The 23,518-nt window shown below is 49.1% G+C and overlaps 1 protein-coding gene across 1 annotated transcript in view; it reads right to left on the bottom strand.

Annotated features, from left to right (window-relative positions):
- Positions 1-2,733: 2,733 nt before the first annotated feature.
- LOC144611800 (growth hormone receptor-like) overlaps positions 2,734-23,518 on the bottom strand; it is a 49,716-nt gene continuing 28,931 nt past the window's right edge. The window contains exons 7-11 of the mRNA XM_078431060.1: positions 19,271-19,449; positions 17,268-17,421; positions 12,741-12,831; positions 8,654-8,723; positions 2,734-5,364 (exon numbers count right to left, since the gene is read on the bottom strand). Of these exons, the coding sequence (XP_078287186.1) occupies positions 4,447-5,364; positions 8,654-8,723; positions 12,741-12,831; positions 17,268-17,421; positions 19,271-19,449 (1,412 nt within the window). The 3' untranslated portion in view covers positions 2,734-4,446. The remainder of the gene's footprint in view (positions 5,365-8,653; positions 8,724-12,740; positions 12,832-17,267; positions 17,422-19,270; positions 19,450-23,518) is intronic.

Here is a 23,518-nt window from a genome sequence, read left to right on the forward strand (position 1 = left end):
ATTGTCTATTGACTTGAAGCTGGCACGGCGAGCTGGTTGGGCGAGAGACGGCAGCTTACAACCCAGCACTATGAATATTGATTTCTCTAACTTCACATAACCTTCTGAAGCAGGGCCTCGACCCGAAACATCATCTATTCCTTTTCTGCAGAGATGCTGTCTGGCTTGTTTGAGTTACTCCAGCATTTTGTGTCTATCTTCAGTTTAAACCAGCATCTGCAGTTCCTTCCTACACCACTAGGGTAGTATACCACATGGATGCAGCTAAAACCATTGTTGTTAGTAATCTATATAAAATACTTGAATTCACCCAGAGAGTTGTGAATTTGTGGAATTCTCTGCCACAGAAGGCAGTGGATGGATTTAAGAGAGAGTTAGATAGAGCTCTAGGGGCTAGTGGAGTCAAGGGCTATGGGGAGAAGGCAGGCACAGGTTACTGATTGTGGATGATCAGCCATGATCACAATGCATGGCGGTGCTGGCTCGAAGGGCCAAATGGCCTCTTCCTGCACCTATTTTCTATGTGTCTGTGAGAATGGAGGGAGCAGGATGGGCTACCTGACGGATGTGCATCAAATTATTTGAGGCACAGAGTGGATAGTCACAAGCTTTGTCCCTGGATACAGATGTTCACGGCTGCAGGGCATAACTCTCAGGTGAGAGGGGCAAAGATGAAAGGAGACAAGTGAGACAAGGTAGGGTGGTGATGGTGGAGGCAATCACGAGCGTGGCTTTTAAGAGGCTGTTGGATAGGCACATGGACACAGAGATGGGGGGAAATGGATCACAGTCATAGAGTGATACAGCGTGGAAACAGGCCCTTAGGCCCAACTTGCCCACACCGCCCAACGTGTCCCAGTTACACTCGTCCAAACTGACCGCGTTTGGCCCATATCCCTCCACACCTGTTCTATCCATGTAACTGTCCAAATGTTTCTTAAACATTGGGATAGTCCCAGCCTCAGCTACCTCCTCTGGCAGCTCGTTCCATACACCCACCACCCTCTGTGTGAAAAAGTTACCCCTCAGATTCCTATTAAATCTTTTCCCCTTCACCTTCAACCTATGTCCTCTGGTCCTCAATTCCCCTCCTCTGGCCAAGAGACTTTGTGCGTCTATCCGATCTATTCCTCTCATGATTTTATACACCTCTCTCTGTAAGATCACCCCTCATGCAGGCAGATGGGATCAGTTTCGATTGGCATCATGTTCTAAGGGTGCCAACTATCTCACTCCCAAATACGGGACAAGGTGACATCACCGCCCCGCGCTCCACGTGACCTCACCCAGCCAGCGGCCGCGTGCTCCCGCTCCACCAAAGGCGGCCGCTCGGGCCGGGAGGCGGGTTGCTACGCAACCTCCATTAGGCGGCGCCCGGGGCTCCAGACCTCGACTGGCTGGAGCTAAAATTTCAGTAACCTAGATTGTCGGGACCTACACTGTCGGGGCCTACAGTGTGCGGGCCTCAGTGTCGGGGCCTACAGTGTCCGGGCCTACAGTGTCGGGGCCTACAGCGTCCGGGCTTACAGTATCCGGGCCTACAGCGTCCGGGCCTACAGTGTCGGGGCCTACAGCGTCCGGGCCCACAGTGTCCGGGCCTACAGTGTCGGGGCCTACAGCGTCCGGGCTTACAGTGTCGGGGCCTACAGCGTCCGGGCCTACAGCGTCCGGGCCTACAGCGTCCGAGCCTACAGCGTCCGGGCCTACAGCGTCCGAGCCTACAGTGTCGGGGCCCACAGTGTCCGGGCCTACAGTGTCGGGGCCTACAGTGTCGGGGCCTACAGCGTCCGGGCTTACAGTGTCGGGGCCTACAGCGTCCGGGCCTACAGCGTCCGAGCCTACAGCGTCCAGGCCTAGTGTCCGGGCCTACAGTGTCCGGCCCTACAGCGTCCCCCGGACCTAATACGGAACAAGGGCGGTCCTGTACGGTACAAACTAAATTAACCCAATATACGGGATGTCCCGGCTAAGACGGGACAGTTGGCAACCCTATTCTACAGACATGGTGGGCTGAAGGGCCTGTCCCTGTGCTGTACCGTTCTATGTTAACTGTTTCTCTCTCCTGCTGATCTGTTGAGTGTTTCCAGCAACCTGTTTCTATGCCAGACTTCCCCTAGCATTTGTAGTTCTTTGACTATTGAAGAGTTCAATTTGGTTCTTTATCTTGGTTCAATATCACCGCGTTTCAAAGACAGGGTTAACATTGCCTTTTAACCATTTAGGCACAAGGCCTCTGAGGCACGCTGGTGAACAGGATCCACAATTAGCTGGGCGATCTCAGGCAGAGATCAGTACTGGATGGGTGTGATCTTCCCCAGGTTCATTAAAGCACCTTCCCTCAAATCCTCATCAAAACTAAAAAGGAAAGCTGACAAAACAAGTTCTAGTTTGGTTTAGTTTAGAGATACAGTGCAGAAACAGGCTCTCCAGCCCACTGAGTCCGCGCCGACCAGCAATCCCCGCACACTAACACTATCCCGCACACACTAGGGACAATTTTACAATTATATCAAGCCAATTAGCCTACAAACCTGTATGTCTTTGGAGTGTGGGAGGAAACCGGAGCACCCGGAGAAAACCCACCAGGTCACGGGGAGAACGTACAAACTCCGTACAGACAGCACCCATAGTCGGGATGGAACCCGGGTCTCTGGTGCTGTAATGCAGCAACACTACCACTGCACCACCGTGCCGGTCGTGTTTAAAGTATTTCCGCAATTTATCCAAGCAAAATCTTTTTTCACATTTTAGTATCGGGACCAAATTTCTCACTGGCCAAATGTCTCACTGAGTGGGGCGAGTCAGACAGGCACCCGTAGTCAGGATGCAACCCGGGTCTCTGGCGCTGTAAGGCAGCAGCTCTATCGCAGCGCCACCGTGCTGTGTTGTAAAGTTTGCCGTCTGGTCACAAGGCCAGCAATACTTTCAACTCCCACTGCAGACCATGTCAAGGATCCCACTGACAACACTAATCCCACTGCGTGCAAAGTGAGGTTACCACCCAATCAACTATTCAAACAGACCACCATCTTAGACAAGGGTTGAACGGACGGAGCCTCTACTGTGAACGCAGAACAGTACAGCACGGGAACAGGCCCTTCAGCCCACAATATCTGTGCCGATCATGACGTCAAATTAAACTAGCCGCAACTTATGGATAGGACAGGTTTGGAGGGATATGGACCAAACGTGGGCAGGTGGGACTAGTATAGCTGGGACATTGTTGGGCGGTGTGGGCAAGTTGGGCTGAAGGGCCTGTTTCCACACTGTATCACTCTATGACTCTATGAGGTGGGACTAGTGTAGCTGGGACATGTTGGCCAGCGTGGGCAAGTTGGGCTGAAGGGCCTGTTTCCACGCTGGATCACTGTGTGACTCTATAACTCAGCACATGCTCTGTATCCATCCATTCCCTGCAGGTGAAAGCATTGAGAGCCGCATCCAGAACCCAGTTTGAGATTCTTTGCTGAATTTACCCGAATCACGCCTCTTGTGGGGTACAAAGAGTTTGTCCAACTTGACTATAAACTGCAGTGGAGGCACATGGCTGATATGTAGGAGAGGATTTCTGTGCAAAATAAGTTGCTTGGAGGATTGGTTGGCTCGAGTAGAAGGCAGAGGAGATTTTCAGTTAATAACTAGGTTGGCACTGCATTGTTTCATTGAATTTCACTCCCATACCATGCACTCAACAGGTGAAGCCAAGCTCAGCTGCATTGTGCTTCCCTGCTCGTCCACTGTAAGTCCCATTAGAGAGAGCATTCTGCAGAGTGAACCTCCCCTCATGTTCTCTATTAAGCAGCCTCGTTATGCACGTTTCCATTCCACGGGAGGGTGCTGTATTAGTGATATTAGCTTAGTTCCTGAGATCGCCTCGTTGTACGTAAAGCTTCTGTTTGACACTCCTGCCATTCCCGTCGACCATGAGCAGAAGCATACTGCAGACTGATCCCCTTCCGGGGGCCAGTGGTGACTCTGCCATTGTGAGCACCGTGGTCCCGGGCCTCCATCGCTCCAGGCCCATCGCCCATCACTGGCTACGCGCACTAAACGCACCGTATATTCACTTCCACGGACGGGTTTGACACGTTAGGAACGCAAGATTTCAGGGCATTGCTCCTCTCCACGATTCCCTCAAATTTATAGCAGGCATTCACCAGAATTACAGAACTGGTCTTGCTGAAGAACAGACTTCGCAGTCTGAGAACTTTCTTCCAATTACGCTCCAGCTTCGCCACGGGAATTGTTCTTGCTTTATAAAAATACAGCCTTTTCTCACTAACAAATATAGCTGACATTTAAAAATAATTCTGAGCCTTGATTTGTCACATAATATTTCTCACTGCTTGTACCGTTGTGTGTGTGTGTGTTTCCATGAGCGGGTACTTTCATGTCATTTTGTACACGGTCGGTGGGACAATTCTGATCGCAGGAGGTACAGTGTGGTTATGGGATGACATTGCCAAGTTGTTCAGGCATCAGGTACCCCGCAAGGCTGGCCTGACACTTGCTGGGAGGCACGTTTGGGTTCAACAACAGGCTCTGCTGAGAGTCCACCATGTGGATAGATGTATAATCCGGGACAGGTAACGTTGGCCGCCTGGTATCACCAAGCTTAGTGCTTGCAAGGGTGTCTGTGGTGAAATAGTTGCTCCGGTTCAGGCTTTTCTCCCCGCCGCACAGCTGTTTCATGTCCCCTTCCGAGGTGTAGGAGCAGTCGTCCTCCCTGTGCCTGTCCGCCCGCGTTGGCTTCTTGTCGGCCGAGGGTCCTTTGTCGGGGAGCAGCTCGGCTTTGCTCAGCTGCCCTGGGGAGAGGAGGACTCCCCCAGCGGGGGTGATGTCGCTTACCTGCGCGTAGAAGTCCATTTTGCCGAACGAGTTGTGGCTGCCGGGCTGGCTGGGCCCGGCCGCTGGGCTCGGATCGCTCTTGGTGGGCGGCCTGGGACTACACCCAGCAACCTGGGCCAGGGCCTGGGCTTGCTCCGCCTCGCCGAGCGCCCGCCCGCCCTCACCGTCCCCTCCAGCGGCCACGGCTTCAGCTGTCACGTCCCCGCCTCCGCCGCCCTTCAGCTGAAAGCCCGCCAACTGGCCGCCCGTCTCCTTGCAGCCCGCCACGGCCGCCGCCATTGCCACCTCGGCAGCGTCCGGCTCGTAGCAACTGTCGCGGCCAGAGTCGTCGTCCTTGGCGTCCACTCTCGGGCTGCCTGGCCCCAGCAGCCTGTCCGTATCCAGCACCTCCATCTTCCCATCTGCCCCGTCTAGGTCAATGTCGATGAACTCCACCCACGGGTCGTCGATGTACAGGTCCGACTTGTAGCTCAGGTGATTCGCAAAGATCGAGTTCACTTCATCCATTTTACCTTTCTGCAACAGAACAAATATTTCACAAGGATTTTAAGGAGGCACCGGGGAAAACCGCAGTGTTAGCAAAACAGCGTTGACAATGCATGAATTAGAGAGAGTTAGATAGAGCTCTCGGGGCAAGTGGAATCAAGGGATATGGGGAGAAGGCAGGCACGGGTTACTGATTGTGGACGATCAGCCATGATCACAATGAATGGCGGTGCTGGCTCGAAGGGCCAAATGGCCTCCTCCTGCACCTATTTTCTAATGGTGATTAATGCTGCCCATTCCAAGGTCAGATGTCAGTGAACCTGTATAAAGCTGTCCCACAATGTATGCCATCATCGTGGATGCAGCCCAGACCATCACACATACAAACCTTCCTTCCCTCCAGTCTGAAAAAGGGTCTTGACCCGAAACGTCACCCATTCCTTCTCTCCAGAGATGCTGCCTGTCCCGCTGAGTTACTCCAGCATTTTGTGTCTATCTTCCTTCCATTGACTCCATCTACACCTCACACTGCCTCAGCAAGGCCAGCAGCATAATCAAGGACCAGTCTCACCCTGGCCACTCCCTCTTCTCCCATCTCCCATCGGGCAAAATGTATAGAAGTGTGAAATAGTTTCTTCCCAGCTGTTATCAGGCAACTGAACCATCCCACCAGAACCAGAGAGCAGTGCTGAACTACTATCTGACTACCTTTGATCAGACTCTAGTAGCTTTACCTTGCACTAAACGTTATTCCCTTATCATGTATTCATCTGTACACTGTGAATGGCTCAATTGCAATCAAATATTGTCTTTCCGCTGGCTGGTGAGCACACAACAAAACATTTTCACTGTACCTCAGTACAAGTGACAGTAAACTAAACTGAACTGAGAACACAAAGTGCTGGAGTAACTCAGTGGGTCAGGCAGCATCTCTGGAGAACATGGATAGATGACGTTTCACAGAGTGCTGGAGTAACTCAACGGTTCAGGCAGCATCTGTGGAGAACATGGATAGGTGACGTTTCACAGAGTGCTGGAGTAACTCAACGGGTCAGGCAGCATCTGTGGAGAACATGGATAGGTGATGTTTCACAGAGTGCTGGAGTAACTCAGCGGTTCAGGCAGCATCTCTGGAGAACATGGATAGGTGACATTTCACAGGGTGCTGGAGTAACTCAGTGGGTCAGGCAGCATCTCTGGAGAACATGGGTAGGTGACATTTCACAGAGTGCTGGAGTAACTCAGCGGGTCAGGCAGCATCTGTGGAGAACATGGATAGGTGACGTTTCAGATCGGATCCCTTCTTTGATCTTTGTCCTCAAATATCTATGTCCTATCGTTGTCCTGACCCGTTGAGTTCCTCGTGCCTTTGTCTAGATTCCAGCATCTGCAATTCCTTGTGTTCCCAAGGACAATTGGTGATGGGCAATAAATGTCTAGCCCTACCCAAGGATGTCTACATCTCAACGCATCAATAGAAAAAAGATCATATTTGCCCTATTTCGTGACTATATTAAATCTAATGGAACGATAAAACCTACTCTCCTGATAGTCCTCCCATGTGCCCGGATCCATTCCCAAATATTAATGTCACAACTGCGCCCCCTCGTGTATGCTGGCTTAGCAAACCTTCTCTTGAATGTAGGAATATAGGTTCAAGATGAAAGGGAAAAGATTTAATAGGAATCTGAGGGGTAGCTTTTTCACACAAAGGGTGGTGGGTGTATGGAACGAGCTGCCAGAGGAGGTAGTTGAGGCTGGGACTATAGCACATTTAAGAAATAGTTAGACATGTACATGGATAGGACGGGTTTGCAGGGATATGGGCCAAATGCAGGCAGGTAGGAGTAGTGTAGATGGGACATGTTGGCCGGTGTGGGCAAGTTGGGCTGAAGGGCCTGCTTCCACACTATATGACTTGATGACCCAAAACGCCATCTATCCATGTTCTCCACAGAAGCTGCCTGACCCACAGAGTTACTCCAGCACTCTGTGAAAAGCCACCTATTCATGTTCTCCACAGATGCTGCCTGACCCACAGAGTTACTCCAGCACTCTGTGAAACGTCACCAATCCATGTTCTCCACAGATGCTGCCTGACCCGCTGAGTTACTCCAGCACTCTGTGAAACGTCACCTATCCATGTTCTCCACAGATGCTGCCTGACCCGCTGAGTTACTCCAGCACTCTGTGTTGGGACTACGGTAGCTGGGACATTGTTGGCGAGTTGGGCCGAAGGGCCTGTTTCCACACTATATCACTCTATGGCTCTACGTCCTTTCAGATACAGACTACCCTCTGAATGAAGAAGGATCTCGACCCGAAACGTCACCCATTCCTTCTCTCCACAGATGCTGCCTGACTCGCTGAGTTACTCCAGCATTTTTTGTCTACCCTCTGAGTGAAACAGCCACCCGTGAGCTCCCCCTTAGTTTAGTTTAGAGATACAGCGCAGAAACAGACCCTTCGGGTCCGCGCTGACCAGCGATCCCCGCACACTAACACTATCCTACACACACTAGGGACAATGTTTACATTTACCAAGCCAATTAACCTACAAACCTGTACGTCGTTAGAGTGTGGGAGGAAAGCGAAGATCTCGGAAAAACCCCACGCAGATCACGATGAGAACATACAAACTCCGTACAGACAGCACCCTTAGTGGGGATGGAACACGGGTCTCTAGCGCTACATTCGCTGTAAGGCAGCAACTCTACCGCTGCGACACCGTGCCGCCCTTGAACCTCTCCCTTCCCACCTTCAGCCTGTGTCCTCTCGTTTTAAAATCCTCGACCCTGGTACAGGGACCGTGAACGTTCACTTCATTTATGATCTTGTACACCTCAATAAGGTCACCTTCAGGCTCCTTCGCTGAAAATGGAAGAGTCCCAGCCTACCCAACCAGCAGGCAAGCCCAGGTAACATCCTGGCGAATCTAGACACAAAATGCTTGGGTATCAGCGGGACAGGCAGCACCTCTGGCTGGAAGGAATGGGTGATGTTTCGGGTTGAGACCCTTCTTCAGACTTCAACCGAAACGTCACCCTTTCCTTCTCTCCAGAGATGCTGCCTGTCCCGCTGAGTTGCTCCAGCATTTTGCGTCTATCTTCGGTGTAAACCAGCATCTGCAGTTCCTTCCTACACATCCTGACGAGTCGTATCTGCACTTCTTCCATCTTGAAGACAGATTAGAAGTTTACCCCTCGATTCTAGCTCATCTATCTCTTGCTTCAAGGCCCACAGTACATTTCCAACAGCGTTAAGACTCCTTCTTTCTGCATTTTACAGAATTTATATCGTTTTCAAAGATTTGTATTACCTTAAGAAGGTCTGAATCAATCCCTTTGATTTTGGGCACAGGAACAGGAGGCAGAAAGAACAGCTTCAGTCTGAAAAGAAATATTTTAGGATGTCAAGTCGCCCATTAAAATGACCTGCCTGGAATGAATTTCTAAGACCATCCTCAAGTCCGACAACTGTATATGTCAGGATGGGTGGGATTCATCCACTCAGGTTTTAGCTATGCCGCTGTCAATTTTCTGTGCCAGTCAAAGAGATGCCAAATACTTTAACTCCCCCTCCCATTCCCACACTGACCTTTCTGTCCTGGGCCTCCTCCATTGTCAGAGTGAGGCCCAGCTCAAATTGGTGGAACAGCACCTCATATTTCACTTGGGTAGCTTACACCCCAGCGGTATGCATATTGTTTTCGCTATCTTCAAGTACCCTTGCAACCCCCTCTCTCCACCCCTCCCCCACCCTAGTTATTATACTAAGTTAAAAGTCGTCTTGTTGAGTCTCATTGTTTGTAACCCGTTTTCACGTAGCCCACAGCTAACAATGGCCTGTTCCCTTTATCATCGTAACTTTTTTGCATATCTCTCATTCATTTGTTCTATATCTCCCTATATCACCGTCTATATCTCTCGTTTCCCTCTCCCGTGACTCTCAGTCTGAAGAAGGGTCTCGACCCGAAACGTCACCTATTCCTTTTCTCTAGAGATGCTGCCTGTCCCGCTGAGTTACTGCAGCTATTTTTGTCTATCTAAGAGTAACCTAGTTGCCTCTCAATATCTCTTTAGGTTTATCAGAGTCATATGGGCCAAACTTGGGCAAATGGGACTAGTGCAGATGGACATGTTGGTCAGCGTGGACGATTTGGGCTGAAGGGTCTGTTTCTGTGCTGTACAACTCTTTGTCATATACAAATACATCTTGTGCCTTTGGCTGAATGCTGCCTGGATTAGATGTTATTAGCTACAGTGCCCTCCATAATGTTTGGGACAAAGGCCCATCATTTATTTATTTGCCTCTGTACTCCACAATTTGAGATTTGTAATAGAAAAAAAATCACATGTGGTTAAATGCACATTGTCAGATTTTAATAAAGGCCATTTTTATACATTTTGGTTTCACCATTTAGAAATTACAGCAGTGTTTATACATAGTCCCCCCATTTCAGGGCACCATAATGTTTGTGACACAGCAATAGCAATGCCATGTAAATGAAAGTAGTCATGTTTAGTATTTTGTTGCATATCCTTTGCATGCAATGACCGCTTGGTCTGTGATTCATGGACATCACCAGTTAGTTGCTGGGTGTCTTCTCTGGTGATGCTCTGCCAGGCCTATATTGCAGCCATCTTTAGCTGATGCTTGTTTTGGGGGCTAGTTTCCTTCAGTTTTCTCTTCAGCGTATTAAAGGCATACTCAATTGGGTTCAGATCGGGTGATTGACTTGGCCACTCAAAAATGTACCATTTTTAGCTTTGAAAAATTCCTTTATTGCTTTAGCAGTATGTTTAGGATCATTGTCTTGCTGTAGAATGAACCGCTGGCCAATGCGTTTTGAGGCATTTGTTTGAACTTGAGCAGATAGGATGTGTCTATACACTTCAGAATTCATTATGCTACTGCCATCAGCAGTTGTATCATCAATGAAGATAAGTGAGCCAGTACCTTCAGCAGCCATACATGCCCAGGCCATAACACCCCCACCACCGTGTTTCACAGATGAGGTGGTATGCTTTGGATCTTGGGCAGTTCCTTCTCTCCTCCATACTTTGCTCTTGCCATCACTCTGATATACATTAATCTTCGTCTCATCTGCCCACAAGACCTTTTTCCAGATCTGTGGTTGCTCTTTTAAGTACTTCTTGGCAAACTGTAACCTGGCCATCCTATTTTTGCGGCTAACCAGTGGTTTGTATCTTGCAGTGTAGCCTCTGTATTTCTGTTCATGAAGTCTTCTGCGGACAGTGGTCATTGACAAATCCACACCTGACTCCTGAAGAGTGTTTCTGATCTGTCGGACAGGTGTTTGGGGATTTTTCTTTATTATAGAGAGAATTCTTCTGTCATCAGCTGTGGAGGTCTTCCTTGGCCTGCCAGTCCCTTTGCGATTAGTAAGTTCACCAGTGCTCTCTTTCTTCTTAATGATGTGCCAAACAGTTGATTTTGGTAAGCCTAAGGTTTGGCTGATGTCTCTAACAGAATTATTCTTGTTTCTCAGTCTCTTAATGGCTTCTTTGATTTTCATTGGCACAACTTTGGTCCTCATGTTGATAAACAGCAATAAAAGTTTGCAAAGGTGATGGAAAGACTGGAGGAAAGACTAAGTTCTGAGAGTTCTCTTATAACTGCATTAAGAAAGCAATGAAACACACCTGAGCAATTACAAACGCCTGTGAAGTCATGTGTCCCAAACATTATGGCGCCCTGAAATGGGGGACTATAGACAATAGACTATAGGAGCAGGAGTAGGCCATTCAGCCCTTCGAGCCAGCACCGCCATTCAATGCGATCATGGCTGATCACTCTCAATCAGTACCCCGTTCCTGCCTTCTCCCCATACCCCCTCACTCCGCTATCCTTAAGAGCTCTATCCAGCTCTCTCTTGAAAGCATCCAACGAACTGGCCTCCACTGCCTTCTGAGGCAGAGAATTCCACACCTTCACCACTCTCTGACTGAAAAAGTTCTTCCTCATCTCCGTTCTAAATGGCCTACCCCTTATTCTTAAACTGTGGCCCCTTGTTCTGGACTCCCCCAACATTGGGAACATGTTTCCTGCCTCTAATGTGTCCAATCCCCTAATTATCTTATATGTTTCAATAAGATCCCCCCTCATCCTTCTAAATTCCAGTGTATACAAGCCCAATCGCTCCAGCCTTTCAACATACGACAGTCCCGCCATTCCGGGAATTAACCTAGTGAACCTACGCTGCACGCCCTCCATAGCAAGAATATGTACAAACACAGCTGTAATTTCTACATGGTGAAACCAAAATGTATAAAAATACTCTTGAATAAAATCTAACAATGTGTACTTTAACCACATGTGATTTATTTCTATTACAAATCTCAAACTGTGGAGTACAGAGGCAAATAAATAAATGATGGGTATTTGTCCCAAACATTATGGAGGGCACTGTACAAAGAGAGGGAGAACAAATTTGGATTGTTTTCTCTCGAGCTTGGAGACTTGATAGAAGTATATATTATTATGAGAGACACGGATAGAATAGACAGCCAGAACCTTTGTTCCAGGGTGGAAATGCCACATACTGGTGGGTATACCGTTCTGGTGAGAGAGGGTGGTGGGGGCCTGGAACGCACTGCCAGGGGTGGTGGTGGAGGCAGATACCATAGTGGTGTTTAAGAAGCTTTTAGATATGCAAGGAATGTAAGCAAATGGATCATGTGCAGGCTGGTGAGATTAGCTTAACTTGGCAACATGTGGGCTGTTTTATGTTCTATGTTTTTCCCCATTCACCTTAAACCTATGTCCTCTGGTCCTTGATTCCCCTACTCTGGGCTAGAGACTCTGTGCATCTACCCGATCTATTCCTCTCATGATCTTACACACATAATACGTGATTGTAGATCTGCTTCTGTGGCTAGCACACAAATAGTCAGCTGGGTTGGGCGCCATCTTGGAAGCAGGGTTGCAAACGTTGGCGGGGAACAGGAATGGGTCCGACTCAATGGGCAAATGGCCTCTTTCTGTGCTGCTAATAGTTCTGACCTAAGATGGCAATGGAGCACAGAGGTAGGGTTGCCAACTGTCCCGTATTAGACGGGACTTCCCGTATATTGAGCTAAATTGGTTTGTCCCTTATTAGATCCGGACACTGTAGGCCCGGGGGACAATGTAGGCCCGGACACTGTAGGCCCGGACAGTGTAGGCCCAGACAGTGTAGGCCCAGAGGCCCGGGCGCCGCCAAACGGAGGTTATGTAGCAACCCGCCTCCTTGCCCGGGCGGCTGCCATTGGTGGAGCGGGAGCACGTGGCCGCTGGCTGGGTGAGGTCACGTGGGGCGCGGGGCGGTGACGTCACCTTTTGTCCCTTATTTGGGAGTGAGAAAGTTGGCAACCCTACTCTCACCGTGTCTACGTCATGCCTACCTTTGGTTCTTGGTGTAGAGGACCAAGAATAGCATCAGGGTTGTGCCCAATGAGGCGAAAATCAGGAATAGTCTGAACAAAAGGCCTGCTTCTGGAAGAAACAAGATAAGAAAAGTGAAATCACAGAATGGTAGAAATCATTAGGTCAGTCCCTTCTTGAGACTGAGAGATACCTCATCGTGAGAGGGACCTCTCATCTCTCACAATGATAGGTGAGATACATCACCTCTCCCTTTCCCCCATCTCTCCACATCACCGTCTATATCTCCCGTTTCCCTCTCCCCTGATTCTCAGTCCGAAGAAGGGTCTCGACCTGAAACGTCACCCATTCCTTCTCTCCAGAGAACTCTTACTCCAGCTTTTTGTGTCTATCTTCGTTTTAAACCAGCATCTGCAGTTCCTTCCCACACATTAGCAGGCCAGTGGCTATCTTTGAGGAAAGAAACCAAGGTAGCCTTTAGGCGGGTGATCATTCATCCACTAGAGAAAAGATGTTCGTTATCAAAATCAAAATTAAATCCATCCTGCTGGTGCTTTTGTTGTGATGGTTTGCACTGGTACAGCATACAGCAACCTCTGACACGGCACATATGTTTATTAATCATGCTTCGCGGATAAATAACATAAGTAAATAAATTAGAACAGTTATGTGTTAAGACTCAGAGTTCACTTATTACATTGCAAGTCAAAGTGTCCCATCGACTTTTTAGTTTAGTTTAATTTAGAGATATAGCATGGAAACAGGCCCTTCAGCCCACCGAGTCCGCCCTCTCCCTCTCTCTCTGCGCTGATCCCCATGCACTAACACTATCCCACACACACCAGGGACGATTTACAGTTATACCAAGCCAATTAACCCACAAACCTGTACATCTTTGGAGTGTGGGAGGCAACCGAAGATCTCGGAGAAAACCCACGCAGGTCACGGGGAGAATGTACAAACTCCGTACAGACAGCACCCGTAGTCGGGATGGAACCCGGGTCTCTAGTCGCTGCAAGCGCTGTAAGGCCTGTTTCTGCACTGTATCTCTAAACTAATCTAAACTGGATAGGAAGGTGGAATTAAGGGCAACAAATCCGCAGGTTACAGAACGAGAGAGCCGCCACATTGGTCACGCCCGCTTCTGCAGCCGTCTCAGGTGAGCAGAGATAGTGCAAGCAGGCACGAGACGGTGTTGGGAGGTGGAAGGTCATGTCCCTGATGGGAAGAAAGTCAAGTCATAAGATCATCGGTGATCGGAGCAGAATTAGGCCATTCGGCCCATCAAGTCTACTCCGCCGTTCAATCATGACTGATATCCCTCCTAACACCATACTCCTCCCCTCTTGCCTTCTCCCCTCACATCCTTCCTTAGATATGGGGCCCAAAATTGCTCACAATACACCAAATATTGCCTGACCAGAGCCTTATAGAGCCTCAGCATAGCATCCCTGTTCGGTATTTGAGGGATCATGGGTTCCGGGTCAATAGACAATAGCTGCAGGAGGAGGCCATTCGGCCCTTCGAGCCAGCACCGCCATTCAATGTGATCATGGCTGATCATCCACAATCAGTAACCCGTTCCTGCCTTCTGCCCATACTGCTATCTTTAAGTGCTCTATCTAGCTCTCTCTTGAAAGCATCCAGAGAATTTGCCTCCACTGCCTTCTGAGGCAGTGAATTCCACAGATTTACAACTCTCTGGGTGAATTTTTTTTTCCTCATCTCCGTTCTAAATGGCCTACCCCTTATTCTTAAACTATGGCCCCTGGTTTTGGACACCCCCAACATTGGGAACATGTTTCCTGCCTCTCGCGTGTCCGATCACTTAATGATCTTATATGTTTCAATAAGATCCCCTCTCATCCTTCTAAATTCCAGTGTATACAAGCCCAGTCGCTCCAGTCTTTCAACATACGACAGTCCCGCCATTCCGGGAATTAACCTAGTGAACCTACGCTGCACGCCCTCAATAGCAAGAATGTGCTTCCTCAAATTTGGAGACCAAAACTGCACACAGTATTCCAGGTGCGGTCTCACTAGGGCCCTGTACAACTGCAGAAGGACCTCTTTGATCCTATACTCAACTCCTCTTCTCATAAAGGCCAACATGCCATTAGCTTTCTTCACTGCCTGCTGTACCTGCATGCTAACTTTGTGACTGATGAACTAGGACACCCAGATCTCTTTGTACTTCCCCATTTCCTAACTTGACACCATTCAGATAATAATCTGCCTTCCTGTTCTTTCCACCAAAGTGGATAACCTCACATTTATCCACATTAAACTGCACCTGCCATGCATCTGCCCACTCACACAACCTGTCCAAGTCACCCTGCATCCTCATAGCATCCTCCTCACACTCACACTACCACCCAGCTTTGTGTCATCTGCAAATTTGCTCATGTTACCTTTAATCCCTTCATCTAAGTCATTAATATATATTGTAAATAGCTGCGGTCCCAGCACCGGGTCACTGGGGGTAGACAGTAACTATGTAGGTACAAGCGTTCAAGAGGGAATGTTACCATGATCTTTAATGGAGCGAGAGTGAATAACTAGAATTCCCCATAGAGCGATACAGTGTGTAAACATCTTTGTGCCTTCATCTTCTGGGTCTACCATGAGGGACTTTACAAACTCTATGTAGCCAACATCCACTGCCCTACCCTCATCGATTTGTCACTTCATAAGGTCATACGTGATAGGAGGAAAATTACGCCATTTGGCCAATCAAGTCTACTCCGCCATTCAATAATGGCTGATCTATCTCTCTCGCCTAACCCCATTCTCCTGCCTTCTCCCCACAACCCCTGACACCCGTACTAATCAAGAATCTATCTATCTATGCCTTAAAAATATCCATTGACGGCCTCCACAGCCTTCTGTGGCAAAGAATTCCACAGATTCACCACCCTCTGACTAAAGAAATTCCTCTTCATCTTTTTCCAAAATGAACGTCCTTTTGTTCTGAGGTTCAACAACTCTCACCAACTTCTACAGATGCACCAGAGAAAGCATTTCATCCTGATGCATCACAGAATGGTTTGGGAACAGCTCCATCCACGACCGCAAGAAATTGCAGAGAGTTGTGGACGTAGCCCAGACCATCACACAAACCAACCTCCATTCCATTGACTCCATCTACACCTCACGCTGCCTCGGCAAGGCCAGCAGCCCAGACCATCACACAAACCAACCTCCCTTCCATTGACTCCATCTACACCTCACGCAGCCTCGGCAAGGCCAGCAGCATCATCAAGGACCAGTCGCACCCTGGCCACTCCCTCTTCTCCCATCCCCCATCAGGCAAAAGATATAGAAGTGTGAAAACGCACACCTCCAGATTCAGGGACAGTTTCTTCCCAGCTGTTATCAGGCAACTGAACCATCCCACCACAACCAGAGAGCAGTGCTGAACTACTATCCACCTCATTGGTGACCCTCGGACTACCTTTGATCGGAGTTTACTGGCTTTACCTTGCACTAAACCTTATTCCCTTATCATGTGTCTGCACACTGTGAATGGGTCAATTGTAATCATGTATTGTCTTTCCGCTGACTGGTTAGCACGCAACAAAAGCTTGTTAGTACACGAGACAATAAACTAAACTGAGCTGGAAACTTGCACAGTCCCAGGAAGAATGTGCAAACTGCACACCGACAACAGCCCCGGTCGGGATTGAACCCTTGTCCGAGGTAACAGCTCCATAAGCCACATCATTGCCCTGCCCAATGGTCATTTGTAAATGTGATTTCCAGTTGTTTTGAACCCTTTTTAAAACTATACACCTAATGTTATCACGGCTGTTCTCATACCTCTCTCAGCTTCAGAGGTTTTAGACACAAGGGCTTATATTTATAAATTAATGACAAGGGTCCCATTAGTGGAAACATCCTCTCTGCATCCATTCTATCCAGGCCTTTCAGTACCCGCTAGGTTTCAATGAGGTCCCCTCTCATCCCTCTGAACTCCAGCGAGAACAGACCCTGTGTCATCAAATGACTAACGATATTCCTCCTCATCTCCTTCCTAAAGGAACATCCTTTAATTCTGAGATTATCACCTCTGGTCTTAGACTCTCCCACTAGTGGAAACATCCTCTCCACATCCACTCTACCAGGCCTTTCACTATTCGGCAAGTTTCAGAAATCTCAACCAACAACAACACCATCATTTGTTGTTTTTTTGTTTTAGTTTAGTTTAGAGATACAGCACGGAAACAGGCCCTTTCGGCCCACCGGGTCCGCGTCGACCAGCGATCCCCGCACATTAACACTATCGACAACCACGAGGGGCAATTTTTACATTTACCAAGCCAATTAACCCACAAACCTGTACAACTTTGGGAGTGTGGGAGGAAACCGAAGATCTCGGAGAAAACCCATGCAGGCCACGGGGAGAACGTACAAACTCCGTACAGACAGCACCCGTAGTCGGGATGGAACCCGGGTCTCTGGCGCTGTGAGGCAGCAACTCTACCTCTATGCCACCCTGTTGAGCTGTGGTGTGGAGAGAACAGGCGATGGTTTCTGGGTCTGCCTACCTTCTGCTGAGGGGGGAGTAGGGATAAAGATGGTCAGCGGTTCACTGAATGCGCTGAAGTCCCCGTTGGCGATCTGTTTACAGCGGAGACGGATCTCGTAACTCTTGCCAGTGGCCAGAGCATACACCGGATGGGAGGTCGCGATTGCTTCGATCTGTGACGAGAAAGGTGAGAGAAACAAAACATCAGCAAAAGATGTTTCAAATAAAACATCTGAAAGATCAGGTGCCTGCGATCCTGCCGCAAACACGCTTTCCATTGCGTCTGTAGCTCACTGTACACATGCAAATAACTTTAGAGATACAGCGTGGAAACACGTCCTTCGGCCCACCGAGTCCGCGCCGACCAGCGATCCCCACACTATTACACTATCCTACACACACAATACAATACAATATATCTTTATTGTCTATGTACAGGGGTACAACGAGATTGGGAATGCGCCTCCCATACGATGCAATAAATTAATTAGCTAGTCAGTATTAATTTAAACAACCCAATGAAACAAATTGGAACAGTTCTAAAACAGAATAAAGTGCAAGTAGATCTGTGCCGATTCACTGTGTGATGTGACCATCCGGCTCAATAGAGACAATTTACAAACCTGTACGTCTTTAGAGCGTGGGAGGAAACCGGAGATACCTGGAGAAAACACTCGCAGGTCACGGAGAGAACAGAAAACTCCATACAGACAGCACCCGTGGTCAGGATCGAAGCCTGTGAGGCAGCAACTCTATTGCTGCACCACTGTGCCACATGACAATAAACTTGAACTCGAGGAGTGATGTGCAGATACAGAGTAAAGCTCCCAGTACACTCTCGCTTAACTGAGGTACAGGGTAACTTTCTGGTGCACTCCCTCCTCACCAATACTTAAGGGGTGGTTCTGAGACCACGATCAGCTATCCAGGCGAGATTTAATGAGATGGAAATATAACTTCAATAACTTTCAGGAGCATCTTGGTCGCCACGGCCAATTTGGGCCGAAGGGCCTGTTTGCATGCTGTATGACTATGACGCTGTACAATTTTTTTTAAGAGCCAGACAGCGCAGGAAACTGGGCCTTGGGCCGAGCTTGCCTGCACCGGCCAACATGTCCCATCTGCACGACAGGTGCTGCTCGATTTACCATGCCTCGACTTACGGTACTTTGACTTTACGATGGTGCAAAAGTGATACACATTCAGCAGAAACCGTACTTGGAAGTTTGAATGTTGATCTTTTCCCGGGCTGGCAATATGCAGGACGATACTCCCTCGTGATGCCGGGCAATGGCAGCGAGCCGCAGTTCCCAGTCAGCCTCGCGACCATGAGTGTAAACAACCCACACTCTACAGTGTACTGGATAACACTTATTATAAAATAGGCTTTGTGTTAGATGATTTTGCCCAGCTGTAGGTTAATGTAAGTGTTCTGAGCAGGTTTCAGTTAGGCTAGGCTAGGCTATGATGTCGGTAGGTTAGGTGGCTATGATGTTAAGTAGGTTAGGTGGCTATGATGTCGGTAGGTTAGGTGGCTATGATGTTGGGTAGGTTAGGTGGCTATGATGTCGGTAGGTTAGGTGGCTATGAGGTTGGGTAGGTTAGGTGGCTATGATGTCGGTAGGTTAGGTGGCTATGATGTTAAGTAGGTTAGGTGGCTGTGATGTTGGGTAGGTTAGGTGGCTGTGATGTTAAGTAGGTTAGGTGGCTATGATGTTGGGTAGGTTAGGTGGCTATGATGTTGGGTAGGTTAGGTGGCTGTGATGTTAAGTAGGTTAGGTGGCTATGCTGTTGGGTAGGTTAGGTGGCTATGATGTTAAGTAGGTTAGGTGTCTTAAATGCATTTTCGACTTACAATATTTCCGATTTACGATGGGTTTATCGGAACATAACCCCATCGTAAGTCGAGGGGCATCTGTATTCCCACTTGCCTGCATATATCCCATATCCCTCCATGCCTGTCCTTTCCATGCACCTGTTTATATTTGGTATAAGGAACACTTTGAATAGATTTGGACTTACTGAATCCCAGTGGTTGCTCTCACTGGTTCTGTACTGGATCTCGTACTTGAGGGATATCCAGCCGTTTTTAATGTCCGCGCTGGGCGGGGGCTCCCACCACATCTGGATGTCCGCGAGCAGTCCCGACTGGCTGACGTTCAGCAGAGTCCAGTTCAGGGAGATCGGAGGGTCCGGCTTCACTGCAGAGAGGAGGAAGAAAAGTCAATCAAAGGTAGGGTTGCCAACTTTCTCACTCCCAAATAAGGGACAAAAGGTGATGTCACCACCCCGCGTGACCTCACCGAGCCAGCGGCCACGTGCTCCCGCTCCACCAGCAGTGGTCGCCCGGGCCGGGAGGCGGGTTGCTATGCAAGCTCCGTTAGGCGGTGCCTGGGACTCCAAGCCTACACTGTCCAGGCCTACAGCGGCCCTTGGGCCGACAGTGTCTGGGCCTACAGCGGCCCCTAGGCCTACAGTGTCCGGACCTACAGTGTCCGGGCCTACAGTGTCCAGGCCTACAGCGGCCCCCAGGCCTACAGTGTCCGGGAATACAGTGTCTGGGCCTACAGCAGCCCCCGGGCTTACAGTGTCCAGGCCTACAGTGTCCAGGCCTACAGCGGCCCCTGGGCCTAATACGGGACAAGCGCGGTCCCATACGGGACAAACCAATTTAGCCCAATGTATGGGATGTCCCGGATAATACGGGGCAACCCTAATCAAAGGGGAGCTCCCGGCGAATACCGCGCAGATGTGATGGACCGGGCCCAACTGTCAGGGCACAGAGACCACCAACACTGGGCCTGGTCGTTAGCAGAGCTAGGAGAGACGTCGACGAGCAAGAGGGCCGCTGGAGAGAGTGGAGGACTGCTGGAGAGCCGGCACCCCTGTGAACCTGGAGGTCGGTGGAGGATGGGGTTAGGGGAGGAGGAAGAGGGACTTTTTGTAACTTTGTCGGCGGCCTTTACGTAGCAGTAAGAGGCTTGAATGGCAGAGTAGACTTGATGGGCCGTATGGCCTAATTCTGCTCCTATCACTTATGAACTTATCAACAAAAGCGGCACGGTGGCGCAGCGGTAGAGTTGCTGCCTTAGGGTTTTCTCCGGGATCTTCGGTTTCCTCCCACACTCCAAAGACGTACAGGTTTGGCTTGGTAAATGTAAAAATTGTCCCTAGTGGGTATAGGATACTGTTAGTGTGTGGGGATCGCTGGTCGGCACGGACCTGGTGGGCCGAAAGGGCCTGTTTCCGTGCTGTATCTCTAAACTAAACTAAACTAAACTTGAGGGGGCAACCTTTTCCACACAGACGGTGGTGGGAATATGGGATGAGCTGGCGGAGGAGGTAGTTGGAGGTATAATAACAGCATTTAAAAGACACGGACAGGCACAGGATAGGCTTGGAAGGGTAGCAGCCAAATGCAGGCAAATGGGACTAGTGTAGATGGCATAAGAGGCTGCAGATGCTGGAATCTCAAGTAAGCATCAGTGCTGGAAGAAACAGTGAGTTAGGCATATCTGTGGAGGCTATGGACAGGTCTTCAGTCTGAAGAAGGGTCTTGACCCAACATGTCCACCAGCCACAGAGTGATGCAGTTCCTCCAGAAGAATGAAGTGCAGGCGCTAGAATCCTGAGCAAGACACAAAGTGCTGGAGGAACTCAGTGGGCCAGGCAGCATCTGTGGAGGGAATGTGCAGACACGTTTTGAATCGGAACAATATGAATTTGCGGGGGGGGGGGGGGGAGCCCTGGTTATACAGCACAGAAATAGCCCCTTCGGCCCAACCTGTTCATGCTGGCCCCCAAGTTGTTCAAGTATCACTTGCCCAAGCCTGGTCCAAATCCCTCCAAATATTTTCCATCATGTACCTTTCCAAATATCTTTTGAATGCCATAATTTCACCCACCTTTATCAAAAGTAGAAAACAAAAACTGGAGGAACTCAGCAGGCCAGACACAAGAAACCCACCTTCTTTGTTCTCTTCACCTCAATGTGTTTTAGTTTAGTTTCAGTTTAGTTTAGAGATACGTGCCTTTTAGGGTGGCACGGTGGCGCAGCGGTAGAGTTGCTGCCTTACAGTTCTTAAAGCACCAGAGACCCGGGTTCCATCCCGACTACGGGCGCTGTCTGTACGGAGTTTGTACGTTCTCCCCGTGACCTGCGTGGGTTTTCTCCGAGATCTTCGGTTTCCTCCCACACTCCAAAGGCATACAGGTTTGTCGGTTAATTGGCTTGGTAAATGTTAAAATTGTCCCTAGTGGGTGTAGGATAGTGTTAATGTGCGGGGATCGCTGGGCGGCACGGACTTGGTGGGCCGAAAAGGCCTGTTTCCGGCTGTATGTGTATGGTATGGTATGGTAAACTAAACTAAAAAGATACTGCACAGAAACAGGCCCTTCGGCCCACCGGGTCCGCACCGACCAGCGCTCCCCACACACTAACACATATTCCCACTCTAGGGACAATTCTTCTATTTATACCAAGCCAATTAACCTATAAAAGAAGCCCATTAGTGGTGTATTTAATCAAACAATGACTACTGAGAGTCAGTGTATCGTGGTAATAGCCATTCAACACATTCTATATTCCAGATAAATATTGACAGCGTTTTAGTTTAATTTAGTTTAGAGATACAGCACGGAAACAGGCCCTTCGACCCACCGAGTCTGCGCCAACCAGTGATCCCCGCACATTAACACGACCCTACACACACTAGGGACAGCTTACATTTTATACCCAGCCACTTAACCTACAAACCTGCACGTCTTTGGAGTGTGGGAGGAAACCGGAGATCTCGGAGAAAACCCACGCAGGTCACGGGGAGAATGTACAAACTGCGTACAGACACCAGCCGTAGTGAAGATTGATCCCGGGTCTCTGGTGCTGTGAGGCAGCAACTCTACCGCTGCACCACCGCGCCACCCTACTGTGAAGACAACGCACTTGCCCTTCCGCCTCACATCTGCAGTCATTGTGTAATAGCGGGGGCCTAACTGTCCTCAGCTACGGGATCACACGCGCTCCGCACCTGGCCGGGTGCTCTGGTGTCACAGAAACATAGACAATAGGTGCAGGAAGAGGCCACTCGGCCCTTCGAGCCAGCACCGCCATTCATTGTGATCATGGCTGAAGATCTACAATCAGTAACCCGTGCCTGCCTTCTCCCCATATCCCTCTGTGGCAGACAATTCCACAAATTCACAACTCTCTGGGTGCAAACGTTTTTTCTCATCTCAGTTTTAAATGGCCTCCCCTTTATTCTAAGACTGTGTCCCCTGGTTCTGGACTCCCCCAACATTGGGAACACAGTCTAAGAATAAAGGGGAGGCCATTTAAAACTGAGGTGAGAAAAAACTTTTGCACCCAGAGAGTTGTGAATTTGTGGAATTCTCTGCCACAGAGGGCATGGAGGCCAAATCACTGGATGGATTTAGGAGAGAGTTAGATAGAGCTCTAAGGCTAGTGGAATCAAGGGATATGGGGAGAAGGCAGGCATGGGTTACTGATTGTGGATGATCAGCCATGATGGGCGGCACGGTAGCGCAGCGGTAGAGTTGCTGCTTTACAGCGAATGCAGCGCCGGAGACTCAGGTTCGATCCTGACTACGGGTGCTGCACTGTAAGGAGTTTGTACGTTCTCCCCGTGACCTGCGTGGGTTTTCTCCGAGATCTTCGGTTTCCTCCCACACTCCAAAGACGTACAGGTATGTAGGTTAATTGGCTGGGTAAATGTAAAAAATTGTCCCTAGTGGGTGTAGGATAGTGTTAATGTGCGGGGATCGCTGGGCGGCACGGACTTGGTGGGCCGAAAAGGCCTGTTTCCGGCTGTATATATATGATATGATATGATATGATATGATATGATATGATATGATCACAATGAATCATTAATTGTGGCTCGAAGGGCCAAATGGCCTCCTCCTGCACCTATTTTCTATGTTTCTATGTATTCTATGTATGTATTCTATATTTCTATGCTTATATTTACAATCACAGAACAGGATGTCCCAATGCATTGGGCAGCAGATTAAGTACTATTTGAAGTGTAGCCAATGCACATTAAGTAGCAGCAATCTGTGTCAAACAATCTCCCACATATAGGAATGCGATAATAAACTTACAAATTATTTTGTGAAGGAAAGAACTGCAGATGCTGGTTTAAATCGAAGGTAGACAGAAAATGCTGGAGTAACTCAGCGGGTCGGGCAGCATCCCAGGAGAGAAGGAATGGATGACTTTTCGGGTCGAAACCTTTCTTCAGACTGATGTCG

Source organism: Rhinoraja longicauda, chromosome 3 (genome assembly GCF_053455715.1).
Source record: "Rhinoraja longicauda isolate Sanriku21f chromosome 3, sRhiLon1.1, whole genome shotgun sequence".
NCBI classification, from domain to species: domain Eukaryota; kingdom Metazoa; phylum Chordata; class Chondrichthyes; order Rajiformes; family Arhynchobatidae; genus Rhinoraja; species Rhinoraja longicauda.